Raw genomic sequence first — 20,916 nt, forward strand, 5'->3', positions numbered from 1 at the left:
CAGGTGGAGAAGAAAAAAAAAGAGGCCATTATCCTCGCTATTGACATTCCTTTGTAGAAAGCATCGTAAATACGACACCCTCAATCTTGAAAACATGATTACACTGTAGAGTTCTTAATTTATGATATTTACTGAAATGAAATGATGAGAAACATTTCATGTCTATTGTCTTGCTAGTTGAAAGATTGTTTACTGCATTATGAAATGCCATGTGGCTAGTGAATGACGTTTCACGCCTTGCTTTGCCTATTTTGTTTAATATCTAGTTCCTAGCTGCACTGCAGCATTGGTTAAAATAAAATTTTATAGATGTACTAATATAAATATTTTATGCCTACAGATCCAGTAAAAAATAACTTTATGATGGATGTACTCCAAAAAAATGAGGGAGCACAAGAAGACATTTCCACTTCACAGGAATTGCATACATAATTTTTGTCAGTGACTTGGTAACTTGTCTGCTAGAGCAAGTTACAGTGATGCATCACTCTAGTGTTAAGATGTGACATAGGTATTAAACATGGCCATTTTTACTGTAATATTTTTTCTGCTTGAGCTTTCTCATGTTTAGATATAAGTTATTGTATTTGCTGCGGCTGTTTGCCAGGCATAGTGCTACTAAATTTCACTTTGTATTACTCTGTTAAGCTAGTTTTACTACTGATTTATTTTTCTTGTTGCTGCACATTGGCTCATATTAGTTGTAATGTTGCATTGCTTGGTAATTTAGATTTACTGCAGCTTGCTTTGACAATTTCCATTTTTTTTCATTGCTGTTTGTATTAATTGTTTTATGCTGCTGCATTGCCTCGTCCCTTAGTTTAGCATCTGAGCTCAATAGATTTAAGTTAGCTTAAGAGGGGGTAGACTATATAATAGAATGAGTTGTGATGAATTGGAAGAAATGCATTGAGAAGTTATACGAAAAAAGTGCAGAAAGCAGGTATAGATAGGACTTTTTGGGAATAATGATGAATGAAGGGAGATCTCCAAGAAAAAAAAAAAAGGTTTTGTTTGCAAAATACTGCAGTACCAAATGTTTCACTGAAAACAAACCCTGTCCTTTCCCTTTGTGTTATTCTGCTATGTGTTTGTGTACTCTTGTATATTTGTGTTTTTCCTGTCTTTATGTGTTTAGCTAATAAGATTTATGTTGTAGAATTTTTCAAATACTATGTTATTTACTTCGTAAAGATGTTTAGACATTATTTATTCTGTTTTGTTTTAATGATCATGTGTGAAATTAATGTTTCAAGAACTATCCTCATTATTTTATTTATTTACTTATGTCATAATACCTGTAACACTGATGTATATGTCTATTTCTATTCTTTTGTAAGGCCTCTATTACTGCAAATGTTATATGTATTGTTATGTTCTTTAATAATGTATTTTGTACCTTTGTTATTGTATTCTTATGTTATAAAATTGTAATTGACACCAGTTCATCATATTATTAACTTGTAAGTTCCAATTCACTGCACACGTTTCTGTTGGTCATAGTATATGGACGATATGTGAGAAGTAGAGACTGATAGTGTTTGCACGTGTGTTAATAATTCAGCATGGGACTGGATAACAGCATTGCTGGTTCTAAGGACAATTCCAAAAACTTTGTGAGTGCACAAGTGGTGGTTATGGACTTGCTATATTATTCGCAAGACTCTTCAATGGTGATTGTGCACCTGCACAGTCACAACAGATGGCTGCTGGCCATCTCTACAAGGACTACAGTGGGTCTGCGTCTTAATGACCCACCAGTACCATTACTTCTACAAGGACTGCAGTGGGTCTCCACCTCTGGTGGCCCACCAATACCACAATCTCTACCAGGACTACAGTGGGTCTGCACCTCTGGTGGCCCACCAATACCACAATCTCTACCAGGACTACAGTGGGTCTGCACCTCTGGTGGCTCACTAATACCGTAATCTCTACCAGGACTACAGTGGGTCTACCCTGTGATGACCTAGCTACCAATATTCTTCAAAACGTCGAATGACTGCTGTGGGTTTGCTCTGTTGTGGCCCATTACCTGTCTGCATGTCGAGAGTCAGCACTGTCTTTCCGTTGGAAGAACAACACTACTTCTTCAAGACTGCATGGAAATCCACTACTTCCGTGTGCATTTTCTTTTACTGCTCAGACTTTGAGAAAATCACTGCAATTTTACTGTGATGAATGATCAGGACTGTCTTTATGGACTGTGAGAAAATTTTACCATTTGACCAACATTGTATCAGTAAGTGTGTGCATTTGATTTCTTTGTTACTGTAATTGTGAAAATTTTTTTAACAAATATGTATTGGCCAGTGCCCAAAACAATTTGTAAAATTTTTTGTGGGGAGCATGTGGGCTATGTAAGTAGGCTGTTTCTGTTTTCTTGTTGGTAACGCCATGTAGCGCTCTGTATGAAAATCACTGGCTGTGCTGTGTGCAGTCTGTGGCTAGTTTGCATTGTTGTCTGCCATTGTAGTGTTGGGGAGCTGGAGGTGAGCCGCCAGCAGTGGTGGATGTGGCGAGAGAAATGGCGGAGTTTTGAAATTTGTAAGACTGGATGTCATGAACTGCTTTGTAGATTATGATTTTTCAACACTGTTAAGGTAAATACATTGTTTGTTCTCTATTAAAATCTTTCATTTGCTAACTATGCCTATCAGTAGTCAGTGCCTTCCGTAGTTTGAATCTTTTATTTAGCTGACAGTAGTGGCGCTCGCTGTATTGCAGTAGTTCGAGTAACGAAGATTTTTGTGACGTAAGTGATTTGTGAAAGGTATAGGTTAATGTTAGTCAGGGCCATTCTTTTGTAGGGATTTTTGAAAGTCAGATTGCGTTGCGCTAAAAATATTGTGTGTCAGTTTCAGCACAGTCATGTATAATTTTTCTAAGGGGACGTTTCACACTTTAATTATAACCATCCGATACAACAGCCCTGCTAAAATCTCAGAGATAGGGAATGAAAGATGTGTGGAAAAAAAAACCACTACAAATGTCGAGCAAGTGATTGAATCCACATCGTTTACGTCCTATGACTCTACACATATAAATAAACGTTGTTCTTTTCTGTGGAATATACCAATAGGCTGACAGTATGGCAAGTGGGGTATTTGTGAGGGTATTTCCAGTTCCGGTATTCGCCTGATGACCAAGGGAACCTCCCCAGAAACTTTGGTTGGAAGCACGGCATTGGATTTTTTTTTTGGGTCAAAGTTGGTCATTGCAATTGGCGTTATTATTATTGAAAGTGTACTGTACGACCGACTGGGAGAGCTTTGGGGATACACATTCACAAGGAATCTGTAGTAATCATAGGCGTCCACAATGGGGTGGGGTGCAAAAGAAGACATTTACCTCCCAATCGTTCTGGAATATCGATTACAGAGTCTACCTATAATGAATAACAATCAACTGTCGAGGATATATTAAGTTTTTTGTGTCACTTATAAAATGTAGTTCTTGTGGCATGACATGTCTCGAAACTGACCAAGTCAGTTGTATCAAATATGGCAATTTTGATGTACGCTTAAATTTCTGTGGACGCCTATGGTCGTAAAGCGTTTGTAAAATCGTTCAAACATCGCTGGGTCGCTTTTAGAAGTCTAATACGCGGTGGTTGTAGTCTCTCTTTTCTGTGAGACATGTAGAATTAGATTAATAATAGTGGTCAGTGTCACTGACTTACTACTCGGTTTTATGGTGAGTCGTTTCAAAGAGTCAATCACGTCACTTGTCTAAGTCTTCAATTTATACACATTAACTCACGCAACGACGACGCCAACAATAGTTCTGAAGATTTGCGGCAACTGACAGCGCATACAATGGGAGCATGTTCCGTTATAGTTAATAGTATTTTAATTTCTATTAATCAGACTGTAGAGTACTCACATGTACGGCGTACTATGAACTGTTGAAATATTTTTTCAACAACATGAGCAGCTGAAATATTAGTATATGCTGTATGAAGTGGAACATTCCTTTTATACAAGGTGGTCCATTGATCGTGACCGGGCCAAATATCTCACGAAATAAGCGTCAAACTAAAAAACTACAAAGAACGAAACTTGTCTAATTTGAAGGGGGAAACCAGATGGCGCTATGGTTGGCCCGCTAGATGGCGCTGTCATAGGTCAAACGGATATCAACTGCGTTTTTTTAAAAATAGGAACCCCCATTTTTTATTACATATTCGTGTAGTACGTAAAGAAATATGAATGTTTTAGTTGGACCACATTTTTCGCTTTGTGATAGATGACGCTGTAATAGTCACAAACATATGGCTCACAATTTTAGACGAACAGTTGGTAACAGGTAGGTCTTTTAAATTAAAATACAGAACGTAGGTACGTTTGAACATTTTATTTCGGTTGTTCCAATGTGATACATATACCTTTGTGCACTTATCATTTCTGAGAACGCATGCTGCTACAGCGTGATTACCTGTAAATACCACGTTAATGCAATAAATGCTCAAAATGATGTCCATCAACCTCAATGCATTTGGTAATACGCGTAACGACAATTCTCTCAACAGCGAGTAGTTCGCCTTCCGCAATGTTCGCACCAGCACTGACAATGCACTGACGCATGTTGTCAGGCGTTGTCGGTGGATCACGATAGCAAATATAGTTCACCTTTCCCCACGGAAAGAAATACGGGCACGTCATATTCGGTGAACGTGCGGGCCATGCTATGGTGCTTCGACGACCAATCCATCTGTCATGAAATATGCTATTCAATACCGCTTCAACCGCACGCGAGCTATGTACCGGACATCCATCGTGTTGGAAGTACATCGCCATTCTGTCATGCAGTGAAACATCTTGTAGTAACATCTGTAGAACATTACGTAGGAAATCAGCATACATCGCACCATTTAGATTGGCATCGATAAAATGGTGGCCAATTATCCTTCCTCCCACAATGCTGCACCATACATTAAGGCGCTGATGTTCCACTTGTCTCAGCCATCGTGGATTTTCCGTTGCCCAATAGTGCATATAATGCCGGTTTACATTACCGCTGTTGGAGAATGACGCTTCGTCACTAAATAGAACATCTGTCATTGCCCCGTAATTTCTCTTGTGCCCAGTGGCAGAACTGTACACGACGTTCAAAGTCGTCGCCATGCAATTCCTGGTGCATAGAAATATGGTACGGGTGCAATCGATGTTGATGTTTAAGTAGGCTGTTTAGGTTTTTATATTGGTAACGCCACGAGCGCTCTGTATGAAAACCACTGGCTGTGCTGTGTGCAGTCTGTGGCTAGTTTGCATTGTTGTCTACCATTGTAGTGTTGGGCAGTTGGCTGTTAACAGCGCACAGCGTTGCGCAGTTGGAGGTGAGCCGCCAGCAGTGGTGGATGTGGGGAGAGAAATGGCGGAGTTTTGAAATTTGTAAGACTGGATGTCATGAACTGCTATGTATATTATGATTTTTCAACACTATTAAGGTAAATACATTGTTTGTTCTCTATTAAAATCTTTCATTTGCTAACTATGCCTATCAGTAGTTAGTGCCTTCCGTAGTTTGAATCTTTTATTTAGCTGGCAGTAGTGGCGCTCGCTGTATTGCAGTAGTTCGAGTAACGAAGATTTTTGTGAGGTAAGTGATTTGTGAAAGGTATATGTTAATGTTAGTCAGGGCCATTCTTTTGTAGGGATTTTTGAAAGTCAGATTGCGTTGCGCTAAAAATATTGTGTGTCAGTTTAAACACAGTCATGTATAATTTTTCAAAGGGGGTTCACACTGACCGGAGCTTTTGGGAAATGTAGTTATGGCACTTGTCGTGTTTTGTGAGATGAATAGGCTGACACAGGAGTGGAATTCGTGGCGGGTCGGATCAGATCAATCAGAAGATGGAAGATTGAAAGGAAAAACACCAGAAAAAAGTCGATACATTCATAGACAACAGCGCTATGGAAGGCACCACTAGTGCAGGGGATATCCAGGATAATTTATTAATAATTCGGATTTTTTTTTAACAGGCAGTAGTTAGAGACTTTCTCCTGTAGCATACGTGTCAGATTCAACCATCATTTTAGCGTAAAAGCGGTTAATGCTTCTTGAGTGTATTGACAGGTGTCCATGGCACCTACTGATATGAGTGGAGGAGGTAGTACCTGCCGGATTTGAGAAAGCGAGCAGAGCTTCGAACGAGGAGGTATCTGCCTCTCTGCACCTCTCGGTATGGCACGATAGGGAGTTGGGACATAAGGGAAAAACTTCCGTGGCACCTGAGGTAGTTGTAGTGGCAGAGAAAGACTGTAGAGGGAGACAGAAATTGGAACACGTGCAACAGATGATTGAAGATGTAACGTGCTATCCTCTCTCCCCCCTGCTAGCGATTTTCGGACTCTGGTTCATTGGCCTCTATGACTGGTCCATCACCCATCGGCCATGATAACCCGTGATTTCAAAATATACCGTGTTTTTTAGCTCTTAAATGGCTTGGCTCAAATGGCTCTGAGCACTATGGGACTTAACATCTGTAGTCATCAGTCCCCTAGAAATTAGAACTACTTAAACCTAACTAACCTAAGGACATCACACACATCCATGCCCGAGGCAGGATTCGAATCTGCGACCGTAGCGGTTACGTGGTTCCAGACTGAAGCGCCTAGAACCGCACAGCCACACCGGCCGGCTTTAGCTCTTAAATCCAATGTTTTTCTTATGAGCATCCCCTGACGGCCATACATTCTACTCGAACAATGATAACTGAAACCAACTGCTGTATTGTAATCCAAGGCCATTTATTCAAAATATGGCACCAGTTTCGATGCGAAAAAGCGTCATTTTCAGGCTCTGTGCGTAATCTGTCATCAACGCACGAACCACAATGGCAAAGACCAAACGGAGCCTTCAAATGGAAACAATGCAACTTATCAAGCATGTTAACGCCAGCATATAGTTGTTGGTTGCACATGCTGGTGTAACATGCTTAATAAGTTGCACTGTTTCCATTTTAAGACTCCATTGGTCTTTGTCATTGCGCTTCGTACGTTGATGGCAGATTACGCTTGGGGCCCGAAAATGACGCTCTTTCGCGTCGAAACAAGTAGCGTGTTTTGAATAAACGAGGTTGGATTACAATACAGTTCTAGGTTTCAGTTATCATCATTCGTGTACTTAACGTTCGGCTGCTGCCCCACTGTCCTCGATGGACCACCAGAGGCCCACGTGACATCAGGTAGCTACTCACTGTGGGCGGCGAGGATGGCGACGACGACGAAGCAGGCGCCGTTGCCGGCGGCGGAGAGGAGCGCGAGCGGCCGCTTGCCGAAGCGGTGGACGCTGCAGACGCCGGTGAGGGCTCCCAGCAGCTGCGCCACGCCCAGCAGCAGCGTCGCCGTGTAGCGGCCGGCCGGCGCGCCCAGCTGCGAGAACACCACCACCGCGTACGTCTGCACCGTCGTCATGCCGCAGAAGTGGCCGATCGCGAACGACGCGCTCACCAGCAGGTACGGCTGCAACACACCCAAGCCATTACTCAAACCGTTACTTACCAATGGGTAGGGGCGGGAAAAGATAGCTACATGTTATGGTCATATTCGGTGCTACTTTTTGCCAAGTTCGATGTCATTATTTTGCCGAATTCGGTGTTACTTCTCGCCAAATAAGGCGTTTTTCCTGCCAAATTCGATGTTTTTTGCCACATTCGATGTTTTTTTACCAAATTCCTTGCTATTTCTTCCAAATTAGATGTTTTTTGCCAAATTTATTGTTCTTTTTTTGCCTAATTCAGAGTAGTTTTTGACAAATACGACGTTATGAGAGTGAGATTTTCACTCTGCAGTGAGGTGTGCGCTGATATGAAACTTCCTGGCAGATTAAAACTGTGTGCCGGACCGAGACTCGAACTCGGGACCTTTGCCTTTTGCGGGCAAGTGCTCTACCATTTGAGCTACCCAAGCACGACTCGCGACACGTCTTCACAGCTTCAATTCTGACAGAAGCTCTCCAGCGAACCTTGCAGAACTAGCACTCCTGGAAGAAAGGATACTGCGGAGACATAGCTTAGCCACAGCCTGGGGGATGTTTCCAGGAGCGCTAGTTCTGCAAGGCTCGCAGGAGAGCTTCTGCGAAGTTTGGAAGGTAGGAGACGAGGTACTGGCAGAATTGAAGCTGTGAGGACGGGTCGTGAGTCGTGCTTGGGTAGCTCAGCTGGTAGAGCAGTTGCCCGCGAAAGCCAAAGGTCCCGAGTTCGAGTCTCGGTCCGGCACACAGTTTTAATCTGCCAGGAAGTTTCAAATTCGATGTTATTTTTTGCCACATTCGTTACCTTTTTTGCCAAAATTGGTAATTTTGGGACAAATTTCGTGCGTTTTGCCAAATGCGGTGTGTTTCTCGTCAGGTTTGGTGCTGTTTCTCTCGCGCATTCGGTGTTATTTTTATGGCAAATTCGGTGTTATTTATGGATAAATTCCGTGTGATTTTTGACACTTTTGGTGTGATTTTCTTCAAATATTGTATTAGTGTTTGCCAAATTTGGTGTTACTTTTCCAAAACCCATTATAATTTTTTGCCAAATTCTGTTAATTTTTGACAAATTCAGTGTCATTTCTTCCTAAGTCGGTGTTATTGTTTGCCAAATTAATTATTCATTTTTGTCACAGTTGGTTATTTGTTATGCCAATTTTGGTAAAATTTCTTGGTTTTCTGCCAAAGTCTGTGTTTTTTTTGCCAAATTTATTATTACGTTTTGCCAACTTAAGTGTATTTTTCCCGAATTTGTTGTTACATTTGCAAAATTTGGCGTTATTATTGCCAAATTTTTCTTTGTTTTTTTCCAATTCCTTGTTATTTTTCCCTAAATTGGTGCTTCTTCGGTCAAATGTCTGGTTTCTTGCCAAGTTCTGTGTAATTTTTTGACAAATGTCGTGGTTTTTGCCAAATTTGGTGTTTGTTTCATATTCTGTGGTATTTCCGACGTCACGTCAAAGGTCCTTACAAGGGGTACGAGCTGCCATTTTAATACCATACACGAATCTCAGCCTCGAGGAAATTAGAAGTCAAAGTGCAGTTTCCGCATTGAATAAGTATCAGTACGAATATTAGTTCTCTGCAGTCCTGAGATCTGTAACATTTTTATATGCCAATACTCTTAATTTTGCGACATCTCATAAAAATCGGCGGTTTCGCTAAAAACCGCTAATTCGTTTTCGCTAAATTTTGTGGCTGTACCAATGTAACATAACCGCACTGGACAAAAAATTAGTCACCGCCAGGAGACATCAAGCTAATAACGTGTGACACCGCCTTTAGCCTTGATCATAACATCAATTCGGCGAGTGAGGGATTCGGAAAGATAATCGGCTCTGCCATACCCAGCTGAAGCCACCTACTGATCATCCTGGAGCGCTACAAAATTGCTGGGATATTGAAAGCTACGCTGTTACAAATAGTCCCAGATGTTTCTGTGGGATTGATATCGGGTGATTTATCGTGCTAGTACAGTTGAAATAGAGTGCCTGAGTATGCGTTAAACCACGAACGTATTCGTGCGGTCTTGTGAGCTTCGTTGTTGTTATCTTTCAAGAGGAGACTTGCCATAGCATAATCATCATGAAGATATAGAGAAAAGAACATCACCTCGTCACCGAGGATGTTGAAATGAATATCCCAGCTGTACAATGAAGGGTTTCATTAGCGAGCGAGGTGCGGTAGCGATCAACACACTGGAATCACATTCAGGAGGACGATGGTTCAAATTCCCGTTCTGCCACCCAGATTTAGGTTTCCCGTGATTTACCTAAAATTCAAATGGCTCCAAGCACTATGAGACTTAACATCTGAGGTCATCAGTCCCCTAGACTTAGAACTACTTAAACCTAACTAACCTAAGGACATCAGAAACATCCATGCCCGAGGCAGGATTCTAACCTACAATCGTAGTAGCCGCGCGGTACCAGACTGAAGCGCCTAGAACCTATCGGCCACAGCGGCCGGTGATTTACTTAATTCGCTCCAGGTAAGTGCTGGGATGGTTCCTTTAAGAAGTTCTTTCCCCAGCCTTTCGTAATGACGGCTGGCGCTCCCTCTCTAATGATCGTGCTGTCGACACGTTCTATGCGAGCGGATATTTTAGCTGCAGGTAAATCTTCCACGAAACTTTTCCGTTCCTACAGTTCACTCCAGATCTGCTCTGACCATCTTCAGAGCTACTCGTGGTTCTGCTCAGCCTTGCCGACTGACCTAAGGAGAACACTAAGAACAAAGGACTGGATGATCGGGCATGTGTTAAGTACTTTTTATGGCACTAGACACAGTGAACCACGAGCACCTCTCAAGATGTCCAGTGCAGTTCTGTACGAAACGTTAGGAACGGAAACGTTTCATGGACCAAGAACGTACAGCCCAGAAGACCGACCAGCAGCTAATATACCGATTCATATTCACAGTAACCTGAATGAGTGAGTCCTGGTCATGGAGTGAAAACAACCCTAAAACGTCAAAGAACCACATCCGGACTGAACTACATCCTGGTCAGACAAAACTCTGGTCCATCGGTGCACTCGACGACATGGTTTATTTGAAAATAGGCAAAATCGCGACTCTTTGCACTGTACTACGCACCTCCAGTCAGCTACTGTCTAGTTTTTGCGTTGTTTGGCCGATTGAAGAAGAGCTACTTTATGTGCCGCTATGAACAATGGCGTGTTGCGGAGTCCTGCACTCCAGTGCCCATGGTGTACAGTTGCCTTGACAATGCGCAGTCGGAATCTAATAGCTGACCAGGAGTCATTGACACCAGCAAGCCTGTCTTGTTTGGAATCAATCGTTATTGATAAGGTACGATATTTCTTCCCAGTCCCCGTCGGTTATGATCTTTTTACGACCACACTTCTTACACCGTGTTACATGGCTGCAAGCGATACACCATTCTCTACAGAGAAGTTGCAAAACCTGCTTTGATACGGCATCAAATAGGAACACCACTCATGTTGTGGAAGTGGAAACCTCCAAACACGATAGCTCCTACCTGCCATTCCGTCACGTCTCCACATTGATCTATCTTACTGGGCCGATTCCATACAACTAACTGGCACATACGGACGACGTCACTAACATGATTTATGTTAGCGGTAATGGGCCAGATAACCTGCTGCTACCAACTGTATGTCATGTATAGTGCTCCACATCGACCAGGGGTTTCTTTAACTCTCTGAATACTATTGGGACGTCTGTGTCCCACAATAGGTTATCAGAGAACTAATTGCAATTCGTTGGCCAAATGGTTCAAATGGCTCTGCGCACTATGGGAATTAACTTCTGAGGTCATCAGTCCACTAGAACTTAGAACTACTTAAACCTAACTAACCTAAGGACATCACCCACATCCATGCCCGAGGCAGGATTCGAACCTGCGACCGTAGCAGTCACGCGGTTCCGAACTGTAGCGCCTAGAACCACTCGGTCACTCCAGCCGGCTGGGATTCGTTGCATGTTACTGATGTGTGTCAGTTCCCACTGATACCGGGAAGCCTACTAATGGTTAACAGAGTTCTAATAATTACAGGTTGTGCTTTCCTCAAGTTTCATTGTTGACCGTCGTTTCCGTGTTGTCATATGGAATTAGTTTGCATCTGCAGACAGGCAACAAAATTGCCAGATTCACAAAGCAGGCTGCCTTCACGCCTTCCTGTACAAATCGTGTCAAAGACTTGCACCTACGAATTAACGCTTGCCACATCACAAACGAAGCCCATATGGTGCACCTGTAGTGTGAGTTACAAACTTGGAGAGATGCTTTGTTTACTGATGTGTGTCTCTTTTTAGTACATCTTGTGGTTTTTGCGCAGTCGTGTTCTGAAACAGTGGAAGAATTTATGAATAATGCTGTATGTCCTACTACACTCCTCCTCCCCCTCCCCGCTTGGAGAACAAAACGGCGGGACACATTCTTTTCATATTGTTACTTCTCACTACAGCACTCCGTCTTCAGGCCTCAAGTGGCTTATCGGGACCATCCGACCGCCGTGTCGTCCTCAGCTGAGGATGCGGATAGGACGGTCGTGTGGTCAGCACACTGCTCTCCGGGTCGTTATGGTGGTTTTCTTTGACCGGAGCCGCTACTGTTCAGTCAAGTAGGTCCTCAACTGGCATCACGATGCTGAGTGCACCCCGAAACTTCTGACTAAGACATTCACTAAAATAGCCATACATTAATGTTTTTGAAATAAAACTATAAAACTGGTAGTCACAGGTTCAAATGGTTCAAATGGCTTTGAGCACTATGGGACTCAACATCTGAGGTCATCAGTCCCATAGAACTTAAAACTACTTAAACCTAATTAACCTAAGGACATCACACACATCCATGCTCGAGGCAGGATTCGAACCTGCGACCGTAGCAGTCACGCGGTTCCGAACTGCAGTGCCTAGAACCGCACGGCCACCACGGGCGGCTGTAGTCACAGGGTTAGGGGGGACGTTGCTATTTTGTCCGGTGAATTTATTTGTGATTCACTTTCTCAAGCATAACGTTTACATACGTATTAGTATTTCTTTGATAAACCTAACGTGTTTTTGCTATTTACATGTAAATAGGGACAGAGACTTAAGATGCAGAAATTAAACAATAGCAGTAATGAATTAACAACTTCCGCAAAGAATGTATACACATATATAGAGATTATATATCAATGTGAAGATGTTCAACCCATTCTAGCGGTGATGCAGATGCCTCCACGAAGTCCAGTTTCCTTTAGAAGAACACAAAAAGCATTGGCCGCCAAGGTACTGGATAACCTGTCTCGATGCACAGCAGTCACAGTCCGGAGATGTTATTTTCCCCCAGCTGTGTACTGAATCTACTCACTTGCCTTGCCCTGTGCACACCCGCTCCAGTGCAGTTCACTGTCTTCAGTTTAATTTAGTTCCCGAAGTGTTGAGGTTGTAGTTCTGGAACCACAGTTACAGCATTTCGTGTTTTTTCTTTATTTCAGTCATACGTCCATTAATCTGCCGTTTGGTAGTGGGAGTCCTTCATGGACTTGCAGGCCTACGTTTTCAACAATTTCTCTACGAACACATAGGAGAGCCTCTTTTACACATCTGTAGATCCGCACCTACATTTCGACCGGACTACAACTGCACACGCACCCGTGTCCCACGGGTGGTCTAAGGTTCAGGCGTTGTCCGCTTCCTGCACAGGCGTCTGCAAGCCAGCTCGATGATAACAGTTCTGGATAGCAAGCGAGCACAACAACAAAAAATATGTGATTTCTTGTTACTCAAAACTCAGGGTGCCATCACTGCTGGCGCTACTCTTGCCATTTGGCTGCATTCCAGTCGAAGACAGGGGGCGCAGCCGGCATCGGATTATTTCTCTCCGCAAGTCACGTGGCTGAAAATAGTTCATGATGTATACCTCTACCTCAGCAGTTTTTAGGCCGCCGCATGATCTCCAAGGGCCAGTCGTCATTGTTAGTTACGCTGGGCATCGCGCCTACCGCTCCGCCATTTGTCGTTCGGAGTGTCTCCCAACCAGCGCCGACCTCCACCGATCTGACGAAACCTTCTCTCGGCGACGCCGCGCTCCCCTCAACAAAGCTACCAGCCTGCAGACATCGCCCCTCGTATCTCGCTGGGCGGTTACTTGCCGAGTGCAATGTCTTCCTGTAACCCATCTACACGACACAGTTTGGTAGTGTTATTTCTTCCTGTACTTGTATTCCGAATAGAAATGCTATTACTTCCAATCTGCTGGACAGCTGTTCTACGAGGGTAATCCTAAAAGTAAGGTCTCCTATTTTATTGTAAGTACATAGACCTGTTTATTTCTACAATGGTTCACATCAGTTTACTGCTTGAACATTTAGCTATTTTTTGACGTAATCACCATTTCTGTCTTAGCATTTTTGTAGACATGACAGTTTTTGTATGCCCATGCCATACCACCTCGTCGTCGGGGCTGAATCGCTTTCCGGCCAAATGTTCTGTTAACCTAGGGAACAGGTGATAGTCACTGGGCGCCAAATCAGGAGTGTAGGGTGGGTGGGTGACGATGTCCCACTGAAACTGTTGCAGGAGAGCGACGGTTTGCCGAGCGATGTGTGGGCAAGCGTTGTCATGGAGAAAGTGTACGCCCTTGCTCAACATTCCTCTTCTCCGGATCTGAATTGCCCGTTTGAGTTTTTTCAGAGTCTCACAGTACATGTCAGCGTTAATTGTGGTCCTAGCACCGAATATAGTTGTAGCCTCACAGCATTCTCGTATCACACCAGATGAATTCGCAATTGCGAGTAATGACTGCCATCAGCTGCAGAATGGAATGACGACAGTGAAAATTTGTGCCCGACCGGGGCTCGAACCCAGATTTCCCACTTATCGCTAGCGGTCGCCTTACCATTTGGCTATCCGTGCGCGACTCGCGGCCCGACCCAAAATTCCATATGTCGTTGAGTCCCGGTCCTGCACAAATTTTCATTGTCGTCAGTCCATTCTACAGCTGATGGCAGTCATTATTCGCAGTTGCGAATTCATCTGATTTGTTTAGTAACGACTATGGTCGCCGCAGTGCATTGTCGACAGTGTAACACCGGTACTCCAATATCGTATTTATCTGCCGATACCGGGTATGCGACTTTGAAACACAACGTTTGATCTATACAGGAGTACACATAGTGGATGTGCGTACAGATCTCAGGCTTATGGAGAGTAAGATTTTCACTCTGCAGCGGAGTGTGCGCTGATATGGAACTTCCTAGCAGATTAAAACTGTATGCCGGACCGAGACTCGAACTCTGGACCTTTGCCTTTCGCAGGCAAGTGCTCTACCGTCTTTTTTTTTTTTTAGTTCCACAAAACAGTAGAAAAAATGGCTAGCTTACAATGAAATGACATAAATAAGGTGACAGATAATTGCGGTCATTGGAAATGAGCGTTTTGCGTCATTGGCCGGGAGGCCCCTTACTGGGCAAGTCCGGCCGCCTAGGTGCCGGTCTTATTACATTCGACGCCACATTGGGCGATCTGCGCGTCGATTGGGGATGAAATAATGATGAAGACAACACAAAACCCCGTCCCTGACCGGAGAAAATCCCCGACCCAGCCGGGAATCGAACCCGGGTCCCTTAGGACGGCAGTCCGTCAGGCTGACCATTCAGCTAGCGGGGCGGATATTGCAGTCATTAATTACAGCATTCATAGAATGAGGAATGATATTCAGTCTTTAGCAGTAGCACACATTTAGCATCTTCACTGTCACCTTCAACTGGTGGCAGTTCAGCATGCACATTTTCCTCTTCTGAAGCCTGAGGTTCCTCATCATCATTTCCCAGACTCAAATTAATCATTCCGTAAATCCTTTATGTGTGTTCCTTCCAAGGTAAACTACGTGGACAGAAGAGCAGTCCCGAACAGCGACGCCGTAAAGTTCTTCACTGCCTTGTTATTTTTGTCAGTTCCAGCCTTCTAAACCCATCCTTAGGCAGTTCAAGATCTTCCTTTATAACAGATACCAGATGTTTGCCGTTATATTCTTGTATCTGCTTTACTATTGATTTATTTTTCATGTGTGACTTGCAGTGAGGCTAAGGTCGGGAACGTCTCACAACCCATCCCCTCTCCACGAGGAATCCACCTGTTCCTAACCTATACCCATTGTGCTGAAGACAATTCGGAGCATCTTACCATATTTCTTATTGTGATTCTGATACTTAAGCATTTTCTCGAATTCATTTTCGATATACATCTTGTATTCAATAGATTCATCGCTCCCAATATTGTTAAAAATGTAACATGTGTATTTACCCATTAACCAAATCACTGCGTTATTTTTTGCCTGAGGGTAGTAACTTTCCTTATGTTAGTCGGTACATTGTTTGCTGAAGTTCTTGTTATTTGAGCAATTTTCTCTCTGGTCCTCCTGCAGTTAATAATCCGGTATCCACACGTGTAACTATGAGGCACACTATCAACGAGGTTGCATTTGCTGCAGTGGTTAGTGTCACTTAAACCGATGGAAAAGAGACACTCATTAATGCTGATAATGTTATTGACTACCTTGAACCACGCTGTTCTCACATCAGACGAAAGAACAACACTACTGATGTTTTTCCAGATCACATTCCATGCTATTCCAGCATATGTAGTTTCTATCTTATTTTTCCTTTCATGTTTTCGTCTTTTAGCTAAAATTGCTTTTTCTGTAAAGTTTTTGGAGTTTAAAAGCTTTTTGCTGAGATAGCTCAGTCGAAGATAATACTCCCTAATATGTTTTAGTTTGTATTACCCAAGTGCGACTCACGCCCCGTCCTCACAGCTTTGGTTCTGGCAGTACCTCGTCTCCTATCTTCCAAACTTTCGTAGACGTATGGTTGACGACATATGGAAGTTTGGGTGTGGCCGTGAGTCGTGAACGGATAACCAAATGGTAAGGCGACCGCTCGTGATAAGCGGGAAATCTGGGTTAGAGGCCCGGTCCGGCACAGATTTTCATTGCCGTCATTTCATTCTACATCTGATGGTAGTCATTTCGAATTCATCTGATGTGTCTAGTAACGACTGTGGTCGCCGCAGTGCATCGTCATCAGAGTAACATCGGCACTGCAATATCGCATTCTACTCTTGTCCGTCATCCGGTCGCTGCAACCCCCCCCCCCCCCCCCCCCCCATGCTCTGCCCGATGCTGCTTCCTGTTGCTCCGCCGTTGGTGATGAGGGTGAAGTTTCGAAGAGCCTCGCGCGCCGTCACGTATTGGCAACGGAAGCATTACGTGGACAGACTGACGCAATTTTTTTGTAAATTTAACGTCTCAAGGACCACGGGAAGCACAAAAACTTGCACTTATCTATGAAATAACTTCAAATCTGAATAACTTATGACAATTAATTTTATGAAATGTAATTATTACTTCATAAATAAAGGTTCAAAATGGCTCTGGGTACTATGGGACTTAACTTCTGAGGTCATCAGTCCCCTAGAATTAGAACTACTTAAACCTAACTAACCTAAGGACATCACACACATCCATGCCCGAGGCAGGATTCGAACATGCGACCGTAGCAGCAGCGCGGTTCTGGACTGAAGCGCCCAGAACGGCCACAACGGCCGGCTTCGTAAATAATATTTCAAAGATATAGCGGCAGACAGCCTGTGGCCGATTGCGATCGATTATAATACCTTTTTTTATTTTAGAAAGTAAGTGAAGAGCGTTCCTGCTAGTATCTCTTTGTCTTGTCTGTTAGCCTTTAGACTGACAGGAAGCGCTATAGTTTCGTTCCTTGCGTATCATTATTTAATCTTTATTTTATGTAGACAAATCTTATTGTCATGTATTTGCTTTAGAACCATTTGCAGTTAAATTAATGTAAAGTAGTTACGTCTCATGAGTTCTCATTTTGACAGTTCTCCTAATAGATATAAGATCCATGAAATATATTATTGTTACAACCAATGACCAACACGAGCTTAACAGATCGTGGCTTGGAGATGCAATGGCCGATTACAATTAGTATTCTGCCATTCATTCATTTGCAGCTTACTACTGCGTCCCTGAGATTAATTGCTGATCATCACGAAACTTTTTGCAAACTTGAATGCAAGCACGGAACCTTAAATGATCTGGGCACAGTCTATAAGCTACGATAACAGATACCGGCCCCGCAAAGCTGATGGTGGTATTAAAAGACGTAACCATCTATAACTTTTACAGTATTTTTCTAAAAGTCAGTTTGGCCACTAACAAAAATGCATCCACCATCAACAATGGCCGTCAGCTCCAGTTAATTTTAACAGTTTTCTTTCCTGTGATTAATTTCTATTTCTGCTTAAAAACAAACTTTAGTAATCCTGCGTGAACAGATGCGTCACGACGAGGATAAAACTATTCTTGGCAACGTCTTTTTTTGCAGTTTCCACGTTGATGTGTCCATTTTAATCGTTGGCGCCGGAAGCAGTCAATTTTCCTCGTCCCGTTCTCGTCCCAGTACCTGAATGGGCGGCGATCACAGCTTTCCCAGTTTCTTCTGCCACCTATCTACTGTCCCCTCTAGCCGCCCGATGCTGCTTCTTGGCGCACCCGCATGTTGCAGCTACGGCAGATCCTCTGCTCGAGGGTGGCACTGTTTCCGGCAACCACCGCCTCTCCCACGGCCTGGTGCTGCTTCCTGTTGCGTGAGTACGTTGCAGCCGTGGTAGGTCCTCTTCTTGCACTGAACTTTCTTATTTTGAGAGTACTGAAGGAGCGATCTGTTTTACTTCGTTCTACAGCCAAGATCTCATAAAATATTTATTTAAGACTGTTCAGAATATGTCCAGCTTATGTAAACAGATGTGCTACTGTGTACTGTGATTTTGTGATGCCATAAACATCTGTGAGCGATAACAGGGTATTTTCGTAAGGGCGTGCAAAAATGTAACAGGACTTAGAGAATGCTCCACTGAACAATTTGAGGTAGGGAACCGGGAGTCGGAGAAGCCAGCTTAACGAGCTATAGAAGTAAACTTGTCTACCACTTTTTCTAGCATTACTGTTTTCCAGCTTATTTACAACTAACTTGCGTACAAGTTTATATGTACTGTGCCGTTTATTTACATGTACATTCTTTATTTCCTGGAAGGAAACAAGGAGGACCAGCCTGATTACTAGCAAGTTTGCCTGACTGTCTGAAACACCATCTGTACTTGAGGTTCCCGCAGAGAGTTCCACCTGAGTTGTTGGAGGACGTACTACTGGCTGTTCGTCAGGGGATTTGGATACACCATGACTGTCCATTATAATTATCCGGGCTGTTATGCCGTGGTCGGTTGATGAATTCTGTGTCGATTCCCAACGTTTCGTCTCCGACTGCGGGAGACATCTTCAAGGGGGTCCGTAGCTCAATAGTCAGTAGCGAGCCAATGGGTGTGTTGGACCTTCCATTGAGCTACGGACCCCCTTGAAGATGTCTCCCGCAGTCGGAGACGAAACGTTGGGAATCGACACAGAATTCATCAACCGACCACGGCATAACAGCCCGGATAATTATAATGGACATGATATTTCCGGCCGTGAAAGTCTACATTTTAGTACACCATGACTGTGCATCGCCTCACTTCAGTGAGAATATTAGCAACCACCTCAATGCTGTATTTCCTGGTCGCAGTATTGGAAGGGGAGCTCCTATTCCATGGCCTGCGAGGTCACTTGACCTGAATTCCCTTGATTATTTCCTAAGGGAATATCTAAAGTCAGTTGTGTATGAGAACCCAGTGGATACGGATATGGAATTAGTTGCCAGAGTTGTAGCTGCCGGTGATGTGATTCGAAATACACCAGGGATATTTGTCAGGGTGCCTCAGAATCTTGTTCGCCGATGTCATGCTTGCATTGAGGTTGTTGGCCGTCAGTTTAAGGGCATTTTGTAAGATACAGTATAAATGGTACGTTCATTGTCTCGATAATGGTATTTGCAGTTAACTATACTAGTGTAATTAAAAAAATACACAGTAATGTGATTTTATTCCTATTATTTCCTTAAGATGGCTTCTCCGACCCCAGGTTACCTACCTCAAACTGTTCAGTGGAGCATCCTCTACGTCCTGTTAAATTTTTGCACATTCTTACGAAAACACCCTGTATATATGGGACATGGCCTTTTACACGAGATGCTTTATGTTTTTAAATACGTTGGTAAATACAGATCTTTTATAATGTGCTGATTTTTATCCCCTTGACAACTTGGCATGAAGTTCGAAGTAAAGTGAACACGTTTCACAATCCAAAATTTTTAAGACCTGAAGAAAACAGCAAAGTCTGTCTAAACCGGTCGTCTTATATAAAGGAATATTTTATGCGATTTAAGCTGTTGAATGGTTTTTTCCCCTGCTTGTGGGAGATAGTGCTTCGGATATAGGAAACGGCAACTAGATCACACATTTCCTCTGGCTCCAGTGCCATTTTTCACTGTGTCGCCTCGTACCAGATTCGGCGATGAGATACCACATTTTCTCTCTCGGTCATGCTCAGTGAAGGTTTTAACTGCCATCTAGGTCTGCTCGACCGCCATTTTCGGCTGGAGTCCTGCCTTCGCAGTAGGCTCTCTCTGCTTGACTCTGGTTCCGCGCTCCTCTTGCCGTGCCTGATGCTGCTTCCTGTTGCCTCTGCAGGCTGCAGCCATGGCACGCCCGTCCAAAAGTGGCACACCTCCTCGGTCATCCGGCCTCGAGGGTCATCCGGCCTCCAGGGTTATCTGGTCTCCATGACTATCAACTACCTGCAAGGCTCTGCTGGCCCACAACAGCTCCGCACTGAGTGGAATCTTCCGGTGCGCCAACCTCTTTTACCTGCCTTCTCTGCTCGCCGGACCGCCCAGTCCTCATTCCTTACCCAAGATCTCCTTCTTCCTTCTCTGTACCCTTACGAACGCCATAGCGATGAGTGCTTAATGAACCACTTCTATGGCTCTCCACCCTTTTTATTTCTGTGCTTTCACACATATCTGGCAATGAACACTCTACAGACCACTTCTACCGGCACTGCGCTTCTTTCCTTTTCCATGCTCTTAGGCACGCTCTGGATGCGGGTTCTCAATAGACCACTTTTCCGGGGGTTCCCACTTTTCCTGCCGTGTTCTCTCTCTATGTCGGCTACTCTGGCGGTTTTGCACTCCTGGACGCGTATGGTGTTCCACCCTTTTCCTTACTGCATTCCTTCCAGGTCCCGCTATGCCATCGGTCCTTCTGTGACGTCCTAATCTTAGTCTGTTTGGTTTTCAGTTCGAAGAAAAATGTTCAAATGTGTGTGAACTTCTAAGGGACCAAACTGCTGAGGACATCGGTCTACATCCACATCTACATTTATACTCCGCAAGCCACCCAACGGTGTGTGGCGGAGGGCACTTTACGTGCCACTGTCATTACCTCTCTTTCCTGTTCCAGTCGCGTATGGTTCGCGGGAAGAACGACTGTCTGAAAGCCTCCGTGCGCGCT

The 20,916-nt window shown here is 43.8% G+C and overlaps 1 protein-coding gene across 2 annotated transcripts in view; it reads right to left on the reverse strand.

The window, feature by feature from the left end:
- LOC126482332 (uncharacterized) overlaps positions 1–20,916 on the reverse strand; it is a 652,552-nt gene that overhangs the window by 184,057 nt on the left and 447,579 nt on the right. For both annotated transcript variants that reach the window (XM_050106392.1, XM_050106393.1), the window contains exon 9: positions 7,202–7,466. In XM_050106392.1, coding sequence (XP_049962349.1) covers positions 7,202–7,466 — 265 coding nt within the window. The remainder of the gene's footprint in view (positions 1–7,201; positions 7,467–20,916) is intronic.

This window comes from Schistocerca serialis, chromosome 5 (assembly GCF_023864345.2).
Source record: "Schistocerca serialis cubense isolate TAMUIC-IGC-003099 chromosome 5, iqSchSeri2.2, whole genome shotgun sequence".
NCBI lineage: Eukaryota > Metazoa > Arthropoda > Insecta > Orthoptera > Acrididae > Schistocerca > Schistocerca serialis.